Here is a 17,571-nt window from a genome sequence, read left to right on the forward strand (position 1 = left end):
TTCATCTTCCAGAAACTTCCAGCCAACTCATGACTTCAAAAAACTAATAATCCATCATGCGGTCCTGATTCCTCCACGTGTCCACTCAACCACGTGCCCATCCGACGTGGCATGTTCTATGCCCTTGTAAATGATACGCCCCAATTTTTGTAAGAAAAGTCCTTGTCTTTGAGTCTGTCTGTCTTTTTTTTTTTTTTCGTTTCACAAGCACTGGTTTTTGTCTCTGCAAGTCTCTCTCTTTCATTGCTCAAAGCTCAAAGCTTCTCCGTAAGGTTAACATAAGGCTCGTTTGGTTTTTTTTTTGTTCAAAGAAAGAAAAGTTTGCGATGAATGGAAGTGAAAGAGAAGAGGGGGTGAAAATGGAGGAATGTAAAGAAACGGTGGTGTATATGTGTGGATATATCCCAGGAGCTTCGCCGGAGAAATCTCCGATACTATCTCCGGTGCCGGTTCATCTTCCTGGTTCCGGCTACGGTGGAGATTCGTGGAAGGACGTTTGTGGTGGTGGTTGTGGATTCGCTATGGCCATTTCAGGTTGAATCGAGTTTCATATATATTGTCAGTTTTATTTTGTAGTTTGTGCTTAAGATTTTGGTCTTGGACTACTAGATTTGATTCTATTTGTTCTTTTTGACTTCCATTTTTAATGGGTTTTCGATGTTACTGATTACATCAAAGAAACTCATTTGATTTATGTGTTTGGGTGTCTAGACTAAGACTGTACAACTGTAAAGCAGTTTAGATGGTTTTGAAGTTTTTTTTTTTTTTTTTGGTTTAATTAAGATTTAGTGGTTTTCTGTATGATAGTGAATCAATAAGAGTTTGCATTGTAAAGGTTGGACATAACTTGATAAATTAATGCCAGCTGCGAGTAAGACAGGATTTAATTTCAGGTCTCCTTCCTGAACTGGCACTAGACTTTTCTAATTGAAACTTTAGAACTCGAAAGCAGTTTTAGATTGTTTTGAATATTGTTTGGATTTTTAAGATTTAGTCATTTTTCTGTAGCTGATATTTGGGAATGTTCATTGAAGAAATTAACACATGTGTTGATAAATCCTAACGCCAAAATATACCAAATTTGGATTGTATTAATATAAGTTTGGTTCAAATGCTATTCAAAGATAACGAGGTTGTGGTTGGCTAAAAAATGATGAGTTGATTTTTTTGCTCATATCTTTTACTCCATAACGAATTTTTGAGTGAAACTTGTTACATTGGAAAGTAGATATAACAGTTTAATTCTTAAATGAATGAGACATAACAGTTTGACGTCAGCACGACTATGTTGTCCTTGGGAGCTCACTGTTGCATATATAGGCATATACAAGGATAGGTTGTAATAATGATATAAGTTTAGAGTGTATTCATTTGTAAAATGGAATTTTGAGATCTGGAATTTTCTCTGTGAAAATTCAAGTTCCAGGATGTTTGATCGACTGAGACTTCTGCATGATGGATCGAAGTAGACTTCTGCATGATGGATCGAAGTAGACTTCTGCATGATGGATTGAAGTAGTGAGAAAGGCTTCTCGATTGGTCAAAGCTTTTGCTCAATCCATCGAAGTGATCAAGAAAATTGATCTAAAGCTTCTACCTGACTCGATTGATGCCAGATTCCTGTTTGATCGATCGAAAAGAGCCTTCGATTGATGCTCTCGATCAATTGAGCCTCATGAAATATATTTTTACATAATTTTCTGCAGATTTTGTGGTAACCGTTCTAAATGTTGGGAAAGATTTTAAATCTTGTGAATGGTTTTATGAGGCATCGTAACTTTCCATTAGGACCTTTTGAAGGGTTACAACCCTATGGGTATAAATAGTGGTTCATGTTCACTTGATAGTATGTTCTCTCTCCCTAAAAAATAGTTTCTAAAAAACACAAGAAATCCTGTGGGTTTTCTCCAAAATTGATATTTGTAGAACTCAATAAACTTAGTTATATTATGGGGGCAAATTTGTAGTAATCCTTTATCAACTTGCTTAAGAGGACAAATATTGTCTAAAGATAACATTCAATTGTGCCTCCAAGTCCATCATAAATTCTGTTTACTTATTGTGTTCGTTTTGTTCTTTCTTTTTTCTCCTTGATTTGGTGAAATCCCCAACACTCACTAAACCCTTGCTTGAGTGAAATTGCGAAAAATAATATACCGACTTTAACAGCATGTTTTCCTATATAAACCAATCCTTGTTGCACAAATTGAGAAGAGAGAGGCTGCGGTATCAAGATTACTTTCAGATCAAACATTTTCTTTTTAATAATTTAATAGTTATAGAGGAGAGAGGATTTTAACCTTGGACATCTCCATTGGAAACACCAAGAGGTGCCAGTAGAGCTACAATGCTTTTGGCACTTTGAGAGCAAATGAGAGCAAACCTTATCGATCCTAAATAGTTAGAATACCCTTATTTGAGAGTTTCTTCCCTTGACTTGAGCCTGAACAGTGAGATTAAAACACCATAGTGTTGTTCATTCAAGCCATAGAAAACCTAAACTTTTGCCATTGAGTTCATTGGTTAAAAATCTAGAAAGTTCTTTGGAGCATCAGAGTTCTAGATTGTTATGGACAAGATTCATTTGTGGAAAGTCCACATAGAAGGATTCCAAAGTTCTAAGGTCACTGTGATTGGAAGGCAAGCGAGACATTCATTGAGGTTACATAACATCCAAGGTTACATTAGAGAGTCTAGCTTCATTGTAAGTAGGCTATTGTAACTTTCTTCTACAGTGAATTTTCTATGGGGTTGGATATCCTAGAGTGTTTTTTTCCTTTGAATGGGTATTTCATTGGTTTTCCATTTGTCACCAGATCTTTGTGCTTTTTTACTGTTTTTATTATTATTACTTTTAGATTTGGTAATTGATTCTGTGGTTGAAATACTTTTATATTTTGCTAAGTACGTGGTTGAAATACTTATTTGTACTATATGTTGGAATAATGGAATAAATCATAGTTCATTCATCTATTCGCTATTTAAGTTTTTGGGGGTCTGGATCAATTTTTCAATCGGCACCAGAGCATTTAGAACAAATAGGGGCCAAAATGTTTTCAGATTGTCTTGCTGGTGTGGTTACTGATGTGTTAGTCTGTTTTATTGTGGAATCAGAGTCCGGGAAGCTCATAACATGGGGCTCTACAGACGATGAAGGTCAAAGCTATATGACTTCAGGGAAGCATGGGGTAATGCAATGATCCTATAATTAATGAACTCGTTTCTTGTTTTTGCTCTCTGGAATTGATTTGCATCTACTTTTGACTGCAAATTTTGTTAAGGAAACTCCAGAGCCTTTTCCTCTTCCAACTGAGGCTTCAGTGTTGAAGGCAGCTGCTGGTTGGGCGCACTGTGTTTCAGTAACAGGTACTCATACATCTTAATTTCTGATTTATATGATCGTAAATTGATATTTGTAAATCTTAAAAAATGCATTGTAAAAATTGAGGGGAAACAGTTAGATTCAACTTGCTTGCATATGTGCTCTGGTGGAGCTTTTTGAATTGTTTGTGGCTATCTGATATCTCTCAAGAGAAAGACAGACTCTTTATGGTGATTGAGAAAACGGAACCTGGAAGAATTATATATGGAAAATGACATTACTGTTGTGCATAAGTTATAATTTCAACAAAAATTATGTGCCTTAAATAGATTGAAAATTGATTATGGGCACACCAGCTTCAATTAGTTCAAGTTTGCTTTTTTTAATAATGGCTTTGTACTCTTATGGTATCAATGATGAATAGCTACTGTTCAAACATGCATTTTCAGATGAAGCAGTTATATCGTTGCTGCTAAGCTGAAATTTTTTGTGTCATATACAGAGATGGGTGAAGTATACACATGGGGCTGGAAGGAGTGCGTTCCCTCTGAAAAAATTGTGCGTGATTTGGTCGCTGGAGGAATATTCCAAACAGATTCTACTGACCAAGGTGATTTTTTTCTTGTATTGGAGAAAGAAACCATAATTCCTTTCAATCATGCCAGAGTAAATAAAGAAGATTGTAATATTTTACAGTGAGCGGAAAGGCTCAGGGCTCAAATTTGATTGGTGGCCCAGTATCTCATGTTGATAACAAAAAGGCAGGAGAGGAAATTGGAAAGAGAAGGAAAATAGCACCAGCTAAGCAAGAACTGGACAGCTCAACACCTGGGGGTGAACTTTTTACAGTATCAGCTTGCCTTGTAAATATGGGTCCTGGAGTGAGGATCAGCACTGTTGCTGCTGGTGGACGCCACACGTTAGCACTGTCAGGTATATTCACTGCATTGTGGATCACCAAACTCCATTTGCTTATGGTTCCAGGAATAGGTGTCAGTTCTTTGTGGTCACACTATATAGTTTTGTAGGTTGTATGAAGTTCGAAGCTATGGAAGATTTTTGATGTAAAGCAAGACACCTGATGCATCATGTTTTTACCAAAGTTTCAGATATGGGACAGGTGTGGGGTTGGGGCTATGGAGGTGAAGGGCAGCTAGGTTTGGGTACCCGAGTAAAGACGGTGGCCACTCCTCACGTCATACCTTGCGTTGAGCAGTCTGCTTTGGGGAAAGGAAGCATGAGTTCATCAATGCAAGTTTCTAAAGTTCTTGGAAGCTACGTGAAGGGAATTGCTTGCGGAGGTCGGCATAGTGCAGTGATAACAGGTCAGCATTTGATGGTTAGTTGTGTAGGTCATATGGCTGCACAAGCTTTTGTAGTTATCCCAGAGGATGATGAAGAAATTGCGGGTTCAGCTTCTTGTCTGAGGCCATGGCCTATCTCAACATTCTTCTTACTCTAATCTCTTACATGAATTCATTGGGTTTAATATGATATGCAAGTTAGAGAATCTTAGAATTGCATTTTTTGTTTGGAATTGCCCAACCAACCTTTTTTTTTTTTTTTTTGACATTTTTATTCATATTATAGTCTATCATTTGCATTCATATGTGGTTCTATTGATCCGACATAGTAGAAAGAAATTTCAAGATAATATTTGATAAGTATTATTCTGACATGATCTCTTCCCTTTAATCATATTTTTCTTTTCAATCACAGATGCCGGGGCACTAGTTACTTTTGGCTGGGGACTTTATGGACAGGTGAGCTTTCTGTGGCTGTAAGGGCCTTGAACAGTCTTGCATTGAGTGGTTTGATGGATTTTTTTTGTATACCATGATCCAGTCCACTTTCTTTTATTGGCCTTTTATGTATTACAACCTCTTCCTTTTTTTTTTTTTTGGCCCTTTGATAGCTTCTAATTTTTCCCCCCTGCAGTGTGGACAGGGGACTAATAATGACCAGTTAAGACCAACTTGTGTGTCTTCTTTATCGGGTAAACAAGTGGAAAGAGTTGCTGCTGGACTATGGCACACCATATGTATCACTGTTGAGGGTCATGTATATGCCTTTGGGGGAAATCAGTTTGGACAGTTGGGAACAGGTGTTGAGCAGGCTGAGGTATATCCAATAAATACTCCATTAATTAAGAAGCTAGGTACAGTTCGAATAATAAACCACCTTCATCGTTAGGCACAGAGCAGCTTATAACTCAAATATCTTCCTACTTATATGTGACTCAAATGTCTCTCATTTATCAACCTATTGGATTTTCACGCATATAATGCTAGCTCCATTCTACTTGTCTAAGATACTCGGTGACCTTGTTTTGGCAACTGTCAATTGATATTAGCTTGCAATACTGCAATATTTACTGCTTTAGGTTCACTTTTTGGAGGAAATTTGTGATATCAACTAAAACATTATTTTAACTGCATCAGACTCTACCTAGGCTTTTGGATGCTCCAAGTCTTGAGAGTATGCATGCCAAAATAGTATCCTGCGGGGCTCGTCACAGTACCATACTAACAGGTATAATTTTGCAACTGCACTAAAGCAACCACGTAGCTCTTTCTAGAGTTAAAGCATACAGTACACAACACTTTCTAGAGTTAAAGCTTACAGTACACAACTTTTTTGGGGGTGAGGGAATTATTGTTTCACACTCTTGATTTCCGCTTTGTACGCACAACATTCACTCTCACACAAGATATCCACTTTTTTCAAGAATATTCACACTTCACACATGATGACACATCATGTGTCCAAAGAGTATGAAACAATCAAAGTCCTTTTCTTTTTTGGGTGAAAAGAAGGAGGGAGGGGAGGTGTTAAGAGCCATATTGCCTGCCTATCAGATGAGACTTTTTTTATCTAAGTGCCTATCATTTTTTTTTTTTTTTTTGAAATGAGCTAAGTGCCTATCATGAGACTTACCTGTCCACACCAGTAAATCAAGTATTAATAGCCATTATATATGCACCTATGGTAGGATGAAATTGGGATACTTTGAATGTGCATTTGGATATAGCTTATTTTCATGAATTTAGTTACTTTATAGTATAAACAACACAATTGTACTTGGAAAAGTCTTGAGTACTTTGGTTTAAAGCGTCACTTTTTTTTTTTTTTTGAGTGTTTTGGGCCAGTGCAAAGACAAATAATTATAAAATTTATATATAAAAGAAGGGTTATAAAACATGATATATGTTATTTAAGCTAATATATTAAAAAATGAAGTTAAGTTAATATTTAGACTTATGAGAATTTTAAACTATATGCTTATACATATAAATAAATAAAAGTATATATATATATATATATATATAGCGGTAACTATATTTTGTTACCGCTTATACAATGGAAATGATATGTCAGTATTAGTGCAAATATTTTGTTCTTTTAGTCGAATTAAATTGGCCTTGGGTATGGAATTAACTACTTTGCTTTAAACTTATCCGAGCAAGGTCTTAGTCATTCATTTCATGCATTGTCTTAAATAAAACGGGAACTTGAACATAGGCCTAATATTTAACAAGATCTTATTTTTTAAGTTCGATATTGACAGTTTCTTATATATTGTTGTGTTTCTTCAAGAGGACGGCAAACTATTCAGCTGGGGATGGAACAAGTATGGCCAGGTAATTTTTAATTATTTAACTATAAACTGTCTTAGTGTGTTATTAATGTTGCGTTGACCTTTACTTTCATGCGTTGCTTGCAGCTTGGTCTAGGAGATTCTGCAGACCGAAACATACCTTCACCAGTTTCCATTGATGGTTCTCTGCCAACAAATGTTACATGTGGCTGGTGGCACACGCTACTGCTTGCTGAAAGACCAGTTTGAGTTTCAAGATTGTTCATGAGGACATAATGAGTGACATTTTTGTTAGGATAGAGATTCTCGACTAGTCTGTTTGTAGTTGTACACTAAGTTCTTTTATGTAAGATGTACATAAAAGTCTTGTGTGCATGCATGCACGTGATGGTTTTATTCTTTTAGTTGCTAGTTTATCATTAACAGCACACCAAGAACTGTATAAGGTTTGTTCACAGACAATATATCCATGTAGTACAATATGAGTGTCGATTACATCTGCGACTTTTGGTGTACTGTAACAGATATAATCAAGAGGAAGTAGATCCAGTTTTTCATCCGATAGTTTTGCACTAGGAGCATGAAACCAATTCACACCATTTCTTACAGATGATATGAGTCAAATCCTGCTTGAGATGGGTTTCCTTTTCCGCTGCCAAAGATGCATCAAAGGCCAGAAAACATCCATTCTGTGAAAGCCCCTGGGACCCTGTACACATTGTGCAGCTATTGTGAGAAAATAAAATGTCTGCAACACTTTAATATTTGTAAAACATGGTTTAGAACCATTCTATACCTCAACAATAAAATGAGCCCAGGTTTTGTTTGAACGAAGATCCATGGTACCCTTCAAGATGGTTAACTCCGCACCTCTAATCACCTCTGCAATCTCCAAGAAAAGCCCATGCTCATCGCATAGCATCTGCATTAGACATGAATTAAAAAATTCAGGCTATGGCTATGGGTAAATCATTTGGAAAATAACAAAAATTTTACAAATTTTACTATAAAAAACTTACAAATTGATATGGCAAGAACATGATTGGTGTCACTTAAACAATACAATAAATGAATGTTTGATGTCTTTTTGTGATTGGTGACACATTAGTTTGTAAAATTTATGTAGTAAAATTTCTAATATCCCTAACATTACTAAAATCAATCACGTGACAGTACAGACCTCTATCAGCATGTGTCCTGGGAATTCAAGATCTTCCACAACTATGGGGCATATTTGAAGTTCGGTGCCAAAGTCAAAAGCCCAGCTAGTCCCATTTTGGCTGACATTTTTGGTTTCAGGTGAAACCCAATTATTGTGATTAGCCACCTGCATAAGTGCAAAACATTTTACTTCTGCTTGTTACATCAGTGATCATAATGTTACTAGGCTGATATAGCAGTCATAACTAATGGCCTGATTTTCTGACTATTTGTGAATTTATTATAATATGTGAATATTACAAGTGAATCAAAAGAGTTAAAAACACAACTATAATTTGCAACATGCAAACTGAATCTGAATCCCAACTGCCTAAGGTTACAATATGCATATACGTTTCCAAGTTAAACCTATCTAGGGTAAAATCTAAATCCCAACCACCTAAGGTTACACCATATGCATATACATTCCCAAGTTAAACCTATCTAGGGAAAAATCTGAATCCCAACCACCTAAGGTCACACTATGCGTATACTTTCCAAATTATGGTTTATCTGGGGAAAATTATTGAACATCCCTCATCTTGCAGCCTTCCCCAGCAATCAGCATTTTAATTGCTAATACTCTGCAACAAAGATTTCCGTAATTTGATTTACAGTCAGATGGCTAATTAAAAAAAAATGTTTATTGTTTTTAATTGGTTCCGGGGCAATCAGACAGCAATTGGCAAGAGCCATGCAGCAGGGAGCCATAATGTCAAGGCATCTGTGTGTGTGTGGTGGAGAGGTGGCGGCACCACTTACCAAAGGTTCCAAGAAGGCATTCTTGAGAAGGGTACATCTGTCTGTCACCTATTCTACTAGAATTGTATTAATAGAGCCTAAATACTCTTAGGTAAATTACAATTTATCTCCATGTGGTTTGGAAATATCACACTTTAGCCCACAAAGTTTCATTTGCTACATTTATATCCTTATAGTTTGGACTAAAGTGAAATTGTGAGGGTTCCATACAAATTTAACATTTTTTGTCAGGTATGGGATATGTGAGCAATTTTATGAGACTAGTTTGATAAAAACACCCTCTCTCACAGATCCAAAAACATTCTTTTCTCCAGTTTCTTTTTGAGAAAGAGTGAGAAAACTTTTTCAAAAAAGGAGGACGAGATGAACTGAGGGAGCTCATCAATGGTTTGAACAGTAATTGGTTAGGGTTTACTTTTTTTTTTTTGGATTTTAACAAATCTGGCTTGAAAGGATTGAACACATTGCAGGAGGAGCTGGAGAGTCTGGTAGAGGACACAAGAATACAGTACGTAAGGTAACCAATCACGTCATTTGAGAAAAGAAGCACGATGTTTGTTGTGTGTCCAATGAGTCGACCAATACAACTCAACACTGAATCAGAGGGATCAGGTGAAGGGGTTTGTGATGGCTTAGAGCAAAATACTCAGGGAATTAGGAAGAGGCTGGGACATTGTGCAGCAGAGCGTTCTGACCCAGTCGAGGACCAATACTAGTTACGAGGGATCAATGAGCTTGAAACTTCAGAAGTCATACACTAAGCACACCAAATTTTGATGTTATGGGTTGGGTTTGTTGCCATGGTTGTTATGGGTTCATTTTTTAATCTTGCTTGGCGTGCATATGTGTGTGCGCGTGAGAGAGAGAGAGAAGACTCGGTTTTGAAGAAAAATGGGAGCATTTATTAATTTTTTTTGGTTTTGGACTCACCCAATGGATATGAAATTGGATTGATTTATACTTTGTGTGATTATTTGTTGCAATTTTTTTTTCTTTGGATTGTGCTTTGCGTGCCCAATTCAACATGGAGACCAATGTTGGTTGTTTCCATTAATTCCACAGCAAATTCATTACCTTACTCAATGTCATTTGAAACTCTTCTACACTACTTCAAAATTAGTTCCTCATTTGTGGACAACCTCATGTTTTTGTTTATTTTTAAAGTTTAAACCAACCTCCAATATTGGTGATTGAAATTTGATTCCCATTTCTTTTAGATTGGATATTAGAGGAAGAAGAACACAAAGGGAAAGGAAATCGAGGGGTAAAATTGTCAATAGAATACAAAATCATTTAATTTGGATGGAACCCTAACAATTTCAATTAACTTCAAACTATAAGGGTATAAATGTAGCAAATGAAACTTTGTGGACTAAATTGTGACACGGTCAAACCCAAAGGGGGGTAAATTGTAATTTATCCAATACTCTATAAGACTAAAACTACATTTTTCTAATCAATGAAGCTCTACCTCATCAATCAGAAAAACATTGTCAATAAAAGAAACACCTTAACAGATCCACCTGACATCAGTCAGTTTTTACTCATATGCCTCAGTCCTAAACATTTGTAATCCAGTTGAAGTAGAAGTTGCTGGTCATTTTCTCAAACAATTCCTATGCTGAAAGATTTCTAATAAACTAAACCCATTTGAGATCTTTAATCTGAAAGTAATGCTTGTACGTATCTGAAAGAAAATTCAATGTTTATAGTGGTAGTTGACATTAAAAACAAACACACACCCACACCAATATGAAAAGACTTCACATACCTCATGATGGGCCAATTGCCTCAATTTTTCAGCATGCTTGGTTACACTTCTTAAATGCAGCATATGCTTTACAGCTCGATCTAAGAGACCATCAATGCTACACTGAATTACATAAAATACAGAACACATTAAGTAAGATAGATGAGAAAATATCAAGTGATTACCTGTTTGAAGCACTACAAATACATAACCAATACTGCACTCACCTTTGCAGCATTTGGGACAAGTTGTCGGAGCTCCTTGACCCGATCCTGAATCATTTGTCTATCCCTTGGCCGTTGCCTTTGATTTTCAGCAGCTCGAGCCCGTCTTTTGCCAGCATTGGACGTCTTGGTTCCCTTCCTAGGCTGCATACATCCACTATCTTTTTGTTGTTGCACTTCATCAATCAATGTGCTCCTAATGCTATTGAAAGAAACTGAGGCTGTAGAACCATTGAAGGCACCTCTGTTCCTTGAAACAAGTGAAGATTTAAAATGTCTCCCTGGAGCTGAATCATCACCCACTAAAGCACTCAGTTCAGATTGACTTTGTGACTGGAAGGAATCAGCATGTTGTCTTGACAAGGTTGCAGATGCCCTAACACTATTAGATCTATTAGTTATATTATCATCTAAACAGACAGGCACACTGGCGACTACAGCTTCCAAGAGAGAATCTTCATCATTGCCTTTGGCATACCATGTTGGCTCAGTACCATTGAGGAGATCTATATTGCATATCAAACTTGATTTGCTACATGGATCCTCAACTGAGAAAGATGGGTTGCACAGGTTGGTTTGCAGCTGAGAAGTTGCTCCAAGTGCTTTGTGTAGCTCAGATTCTATGGGAAAGCTAGAAAAACTGCCCACATTGTTATAACCTGTATCATTAGCATCTGTGTCTCCAAACAACTGTTCTGTCATAAATTCAGTAGAAAAAAGGTTGATTCCGCAGGAAGATTCTTCAAACAACCCCATGTTGTAGTTGTTACATTGAGAATAAGCCTGTAATTTATCCAGACAAGACAATTCAAAGAGCTTACTCTCAAAAATCTCCAGGTGGTCAGCATTTGACGATTGATGTGGCGGAGTTGATAAACCAACAACACTATTTGGAGTAACACCAGTCTTATTTTTGCTTGTACCATTGAGAATTCCTGGAAGATTTGTTCCAGACAACTGCATTGCATTTTCAACAGTTGATGTTGGCACAACTGTTCTTAGTTTTGGTCTAATGTGGCCAAATGCCTCTAAATCTTCAGCCTTTAAATGGCTAATGCTTGTGGCCGAAGGCTCATCAAAATTCTCCAGGACACCAGACATTGAGGATGGTGAGGATGTTTGAGCTTGAATGTCCCTGTTGGAGGTGAAAGGCACGATATTCCCTGCAACATTGTGAAGGGTGTTGAAACTATCTTTGACATATGCAACTATGGCCAGATCTTCAGCAACCTGAAATCTTGATAGGACATGAAAGCCACACATAAGATAATTACTAACAAAGCAACAGGAATGCATCAGTTGACACACAGGAGAGAAGGAAAAGACTACTGCTGCATGTGCAGTAGTTTTTTCCTTTACCTTTATCCTTTTTCTTTTTTTGGGAGAGAGAGGGAGGAATATGTCAAATAGATGCACCAGGACTCACATCAACACTAACAAAGTGACTCCTACACCTTAGAACCGTTTAGGCTCAATTTTATACCATTCACTTTTCTTTTTCTTTTTCTTTTTTGGGCGGTGGGAGTGACGCGGTGGGAGTGAAGCGGGGGGTGGGGTGGGGTGGGGCTTGTATATAGGTCACAAATAGAAGTAACCAATGACAACACTACAACAGTTGGAACTAGAATGCAAACTATCATTACAGCCAACACTTGAATTAGAGAATAAATTCATACCGGTTCCAATGAGCCAAGTTGCAGAACTCCATGTGGAAGTACAGGCACCAGCAAAATAGTCTGATCAACGTAAATAATCAACTCATAAATCACTTGCAAATAATAAAAATTGAAAATTGAGCAACCAAAATTGCAACTTTCCCCTAAACTGTGTGGTGGCACATTCAAATCTATCCAGTTGACAATAAATGGAATTCGATGTGTTGGTATGGTATAATTCAGAAAGTAATTACCTTGATACCTGCTGCAAATTGAAATAGCCATTCATCTGGACACTGTCAACAGAAGCAACTGCACTTGTGAGATATTCTGTCCAGTATTTGCAGGAGTATCAAGAAATTTATTCTCAGATTAACTATTGTCATTAGAATCTTACCTCAGGAACTAAATCATAATTGAATTCGCAAGTAGGATTATTTTTGAAAAGGATCCAGCTATGGCTTCCTGTACATGCAACTTCACCAACTACCCTGATAAATTAAAGAAATCCAGGTTCAGTCACCATTACTTTTCAACCTCAATACCTAATATAACAGAGAACCTCACTTTTAATCACACTGTTTAGCTTATGATTATCTTCCAAAGCAACAAGGGGTATTGCTTTAAAACATGTTGCACAGAGAGAGAGAGAGAGAGAGAGAGAGAGAGACGTGCAAGATAGTATCTTAGGACTGACATGATATGAATGACCACAAGTTTAGGACACGTGGGAAAAAAAATCTGAAAATCAAAGGAAATTGCTTCAAAATCAAAGTAAAAATCTTTATCTTTAAAACTTCCTCTTAAGAAGGATTAATCAATCTAAAATTTACATGGACACTCAATTTCATAATTCTGAAGACACATTTTGTAAAGATATAAGTAAATAATTCCATTTGGAGGGTAAAGGCAAGTAGTAAACATTTAGCGATAAGGGTAAAGCACAAGATTATACCCCTCTCCCATGGGATAATGAAGACAAGACATATCATTCACTGCTAATCCAATTGGATATCCCCCTGAACCATCATCGCATGTATTGGTTTCACAGCTTGAAGACCATATCTCATTCACAACCTTGAAGTAAATGTCATCTGATATATTTTCCACAGGTTCTATTGGTTTTGGATAATCACAATACCCATCTTCCCAAGTCAAAATCCTGAAATATCAAGAAAACTAAGATCACACCAGAGACATCACTAGATTTTTACATTCATAACAAACCAAAAACAGACACAGTAGACAACTTATTATTCAAGGAAAAAAACTTTATTCATGTTACATGTCAGAAAAATGGAAAAGTTCATTCCACTTCCTCATCTTGAAGATATCAGCCTAAAATAATGCCTTACAAACCTTATTTACTAAACTGAATAATTTGATCCATCTAGAATGCTTACCCAACAAGTTACTAAAATCTTTATTGCTGCATTAGCATTATAATATATTAATAAAGCCAATACATATATACCCAAAAAACTCAGTGTCAGTATGACTTCGGCTAGCACAATACAGTACCAAATTTAGTGTACCTGACAAAACCAACAACCCAAGTGATGAGATTAAACTTGAAATATTGGAAAAGAATTTCCCATCCTACTTTTCCAGCATAGATTTTGCAACTTTTCTTTTTATGCATCATAAAAATAAATAAATAAATAAACTTTGAACTGATTATAGAATTAAACAAATGCAAATTCAAGAACTGAATTAGCAACATGTCATTATAGGACTTGAAAGATTTTCTATGTCTTATTAACTTAAAAACACGAATGACAAATTTTAATTCCATTTTAAGATCATATTGCACTCAGTGCATCACATGGATTGAAGGAAGCTCACTGGATTAGTCAAAACAGGTTCCGTTCTTCTCAGAAGTGTGAGAAGCATTCGTCCTTTAATTCTAGCCATTACATTTTCATCCCCTCATCGACAGTCCTCAATTCTAGCTATTTAGTTCAATGTTGTTTTCAAATTAATGATCTCAATTACAATGATGCATAACCAACTGCCTCAAAATTCTGTATGAAAGGCAAACACACTTCACGATTAAATTACACACACAAACAAAACAAGAGAGTACAGTAAATTAAGAAAAACTTACAATTGACCATGGTGCACAAGCTTCCAGAAAACCGCATATTTCCAATGCGAATTGCTGCAAAGGCTCTTCAAAAACTGCCTCAAAGCAGTACTCCCCATTACTAGGAATAACTCTCAAGAAACCCACAAAGGTCTAGTAATACAAATTTGTGAAAAATATAAAAAACTAACCAAATTTATCACTACAACTGAACCAGTCTAACTACCCCTGTATGAACCTCGTCCCGCCTGTTTTATTCGCAAACCCGCCCTTCGTTTTATTGGAGGACCAGTCGACAATCGAACCAGCCAAAAGCCCATTGCGTAAACTCTCCTCTCAAAAATATCAAGTACCAGAGTTTATAATTTTACAAGAGTTGGATAAGGTCAACAACAATTTCCTCAACCTTTTGTAATGAGCAGGTCATGAAGTTTCAATTTTTGACTCAAAAAAATGGTGAAACCAAAAAGCTCACGATGTACTTACTGTACTGGGTTTAACGCTTTGAGGAGGACAGGTTGGAACTTAACTAGAAACCTTAAACAAGCTAAAACCTTTCGATTCTACTAATTATATATATAGTACGAAGTCAATAGTACAAGCAGAGCTGAAGCCAATTCACTGCCAAAAAAGAACCAACTAATATAATCAGCTTATAAAAAGTAAAAGTGTAAAACCCATCCGTTTGGTTGCTGAGAAACAAGCCCAGTACAACGTGTGGGCTTAAAAGTTTTGAACTGGATTAATTTCTGGGCAACCAAACAAAGATGTTTATTTGTTTGTGTTTCAAAGTTTCTTACCAGCTAGTCGTGAGAGAGAGTGAATGTCAAATCAGAGATATTGAGGATCTTCAAATTCGTTGGATTCCATGTCTTTTTTCTTTTTCTTTTTTCTTTTTCTTTTCTCTCTGTAGAAATGGATGTGATCTGAGGAACAAGAAAAACTACTTGAGAGAGTGGCAAATTAACGTTTTCCACTCAGAAAAGGGTGCAACCTTGGTGGCTTTATAACCGGTCACAAATTTTGCGGATTTCAATTTGTCCAAAAGTCGGATTTAATAAATCAAACTCGGGTCCAGTGGGATTCGGGGCCCACTAACTGGGTTTAATATGGGAGGTAGGCCCAACTGGGAAAGAGTAATTTATCACGCGAAGGCAGAGCGCGTGTGGGGTCACTCGTAGTTCATTTATCTGTACTAAGCACGTGTTGAGAGACTCTATTTTTTTAATAAAATAAAGTTAATAATTTGTATTTTTTATAATTTGAAAATATTTTTTTATTTTTCAAGTAAATAAAAAATATAAACATTAAAGATAAGCGATTAAGCATTAGCATTTGGAGATGAAAAAAAAAAATTTATTTTACATCCTCAAACACTTTTTTTTTAAAATTTCTTACATTAAAAAATCCATAAAATTAAAATATATCTTTAGGAAAAAATATATGTATACTCCCTCTGTCTCAATTTGTTTGTTATCTATTCTATTTTTAGATGTCTCAAAATATTGTCATTTTTCTAAAATTAAAAACCATCAATTTACTAATATTCCTATTATGCCCCAATTTTATTCCCAAAACTATTTTTGATCAATTTTCTAAGGGTAGTATTAGAATCTTATACACTTTTGTATACCAGACAAGACAATAAATGATGTTTTTTTAAAAATAAAAAAGTTTGATTTTTTAAATAAGACAAACAAATTGAGAATGAGAGTTTTTTTTTTTAATAAATAGAACAATAAATGTCCATAGCTCTGGTGGCATTCTTAAGTGATAGTAACATACTCCTTCGACTCTCGTCCTCTTATATAAACTTTGTTTTGCTTAGAGAGATGTTGGTTTGCTTACAACAAATAAGACTAATAATGGCAAGGATCTTTGGAGTTTTATTGCAAATAAGACTGATAGTGGCATTCTTAAGTGATAGTAACATACTCCTTCGATTCTCATCCTCTTAGATAAATTTGTTTTGCTTGGAGAGATGTCGGTTCACTTGTAGCAAATAAGACTAATACTGGCAATGATCTTAAGAGTTTTATTGCAAAAATTAAGGTTTAGACCATTGCTCTGAGCTTTATATCACACCGAAAGATATAGATGTGTTGTTTCAATGTAAGCTACTTTGATGCTCTTAAAATTTATATTTTCAGCTTAATTTTTTTTTTTAATCTTTTGCTCCATGGTCAAATGAGGAAAAAAAAATTGGTGGCTACTAGTTTATTCGATGTAGTCATTGCTTTTGGATGGTTGACGTCACGTTAGAGCAGGTGCATTAGCTTATGGAAAATAACTTAGGGCTAAAATTTTACACAAAACCACCCACATCAGATTATTTAAAATTGTGAAAAACATATGTAGAGAAATAGTAACAATGGGTATTTACATTGATATCGAAGCTGCGTATTTCATTAATTTATTCATTTATTATTATTTTTTATTCTCTTTTTCTTTATAAATGGACAAAGACTCTAGCTCTCTCTCTCTCTCTCTCTCTCCAACTATTTGTTTCTTATTCTCTTTCTCTATCAATGAGATTGACTAAGAGACAGCACCATTTCCATTTAATTCTTCGTTTTCTTTTCTTGTCACTTGAATTGAAAGTGTCGAACTTGGAAGATCTAATTTGTGCTAGGGTAAGACTAAATGTGCACTGGGGGGCGGTGGGATTGGCAGATCGCTGCTGCTGATTGGTGAGGTGGGGCTGATCTAGTGGCAGGGCTATTGTAGGTTTAATCGGTGGCTGATTGGTGAGGTGGGGCAGATTGATCAAGCAGTGGGTGGTTACTAATTCGAGTGTGTGTGTGATAATGAAAGGGCTGTGAAGGTGAAGTGAAACACTAAGATGAGTTAGAGAGAGGGAGAAAGTTGAGAGAAATAATAAAATAAGAATGATTAACGAATACTTAAATGAAATAGAATGTAAATTAGATAATTTTATGTGATTTTTTTTTTTTTTAAGTTGCTATGTAAAATA

The 17,571-nt window shown here is 36.0% G+C and overlaps 2 protein-coding genes across 5 annotated transcripts; one reads left to right on the forward strand and one right to left on the reverse strand.

The window, feature by feature from the left end:
• The first annotated feature begins 210 nt into the window (after positions 1-210).
• On the forward strand, positions 211-7,636 carry LOC142610114 (ultraviolet-B receptor UVR8-like). 3 transcript variants are annotated; one of them, XM_075781838.1, is made up of 11 exons: positions 211-534; positions 3,115-3,188; positions 3,282-3,366; positions 3,825-3,932; positions 4,019-4,255; positions 4,426-4,647; positions 5,042-5,085; positions 5,261-5,443; positions 5,764-5,854; positions 6,920-6,963; positions 7,047-7,636. In XM_075781838.1, the coding sequence occupies exons 1-11, from the start codon at positions 327-329 to the stop codon at positions 7,167-7,169; spliced, it is 1,419 nt and encodes a 472-aa protein (XP_075637953.1). In that variant the 5' UTR covers positions 211-326; the 3' UTR covers positions 7,170-7,636. The 3 variants fall into 3 exon arrangements, with proteins under 3 accessions (XP_075637953.1, XP_075637954.1, XP_075637955.1); XM_075781839.1 differs by having other exon boundaries at positions 4,432-4,647; XM_075781840.1 differs by lacking the exon at positions 5,764-5,854 and having other exon boundaries at positions 7,047-7,479.
• Positions 7,242-15,580, reverse strand: LOC142610113 (transcription factor LHW-like). Of its 2 annotated transcripts, XM_075781836.1 has the most exons (11): positions 15,398-15,580; positions 14,619-15,218; positions 13,467-13,673; positions 12,909-13,002; positions 12,766-12,807; positions 12,533-12,592; positions 10,860-12,086; positions 10,654-10,755; positions 8,101-8,247; positions 7,717-7,842; positions 7,242-7,629 (listed from the first exon to the last, which is right to left on the reverse strand). In XM_075781836.1, the coding sequence occupies exons 2-11, from the start codon at positions 14,714-14,716 to the stop codon at positions 7,540-7,542; spliced, it is 2,193 nt and encodes a 730-aa protein (XP_075637951.1). In that variant the 5' UTR covers positions 14,717-15,218; positions 15,398-15,580; the 3' UTR covers positions 7,242-7,539. The 2 variants fall into 2 exon arrangements, with proteins under 2 accessions (XP_075637951.1, XP_075637952.1); XM_075781837.1 differs by lacking the exons at positions 14,619-15,218; positions 15,398-15,580 and having other exon boundaries at positions 10,860-12,093; positions 13,467-13,513.
• Between the last annotated feature and the right edge of the window lie 1,991 nt (positions 15,581-17,571).

This window comes from Castanea sativa, chromosome 9, assembly GCF_040712315.1.
Source record: "Castanea sativa cultivar Marrone di Chiusa Pesio chromosome 9, ASM4071231v1".
NCBI classification, from domain to species: domain Eukaryota; kingdom Viridiplantae; phylum Streptophyta; class Magnoliopsida; order Fagales; family Fagaceae; genus Castanea; species Castanea sativa.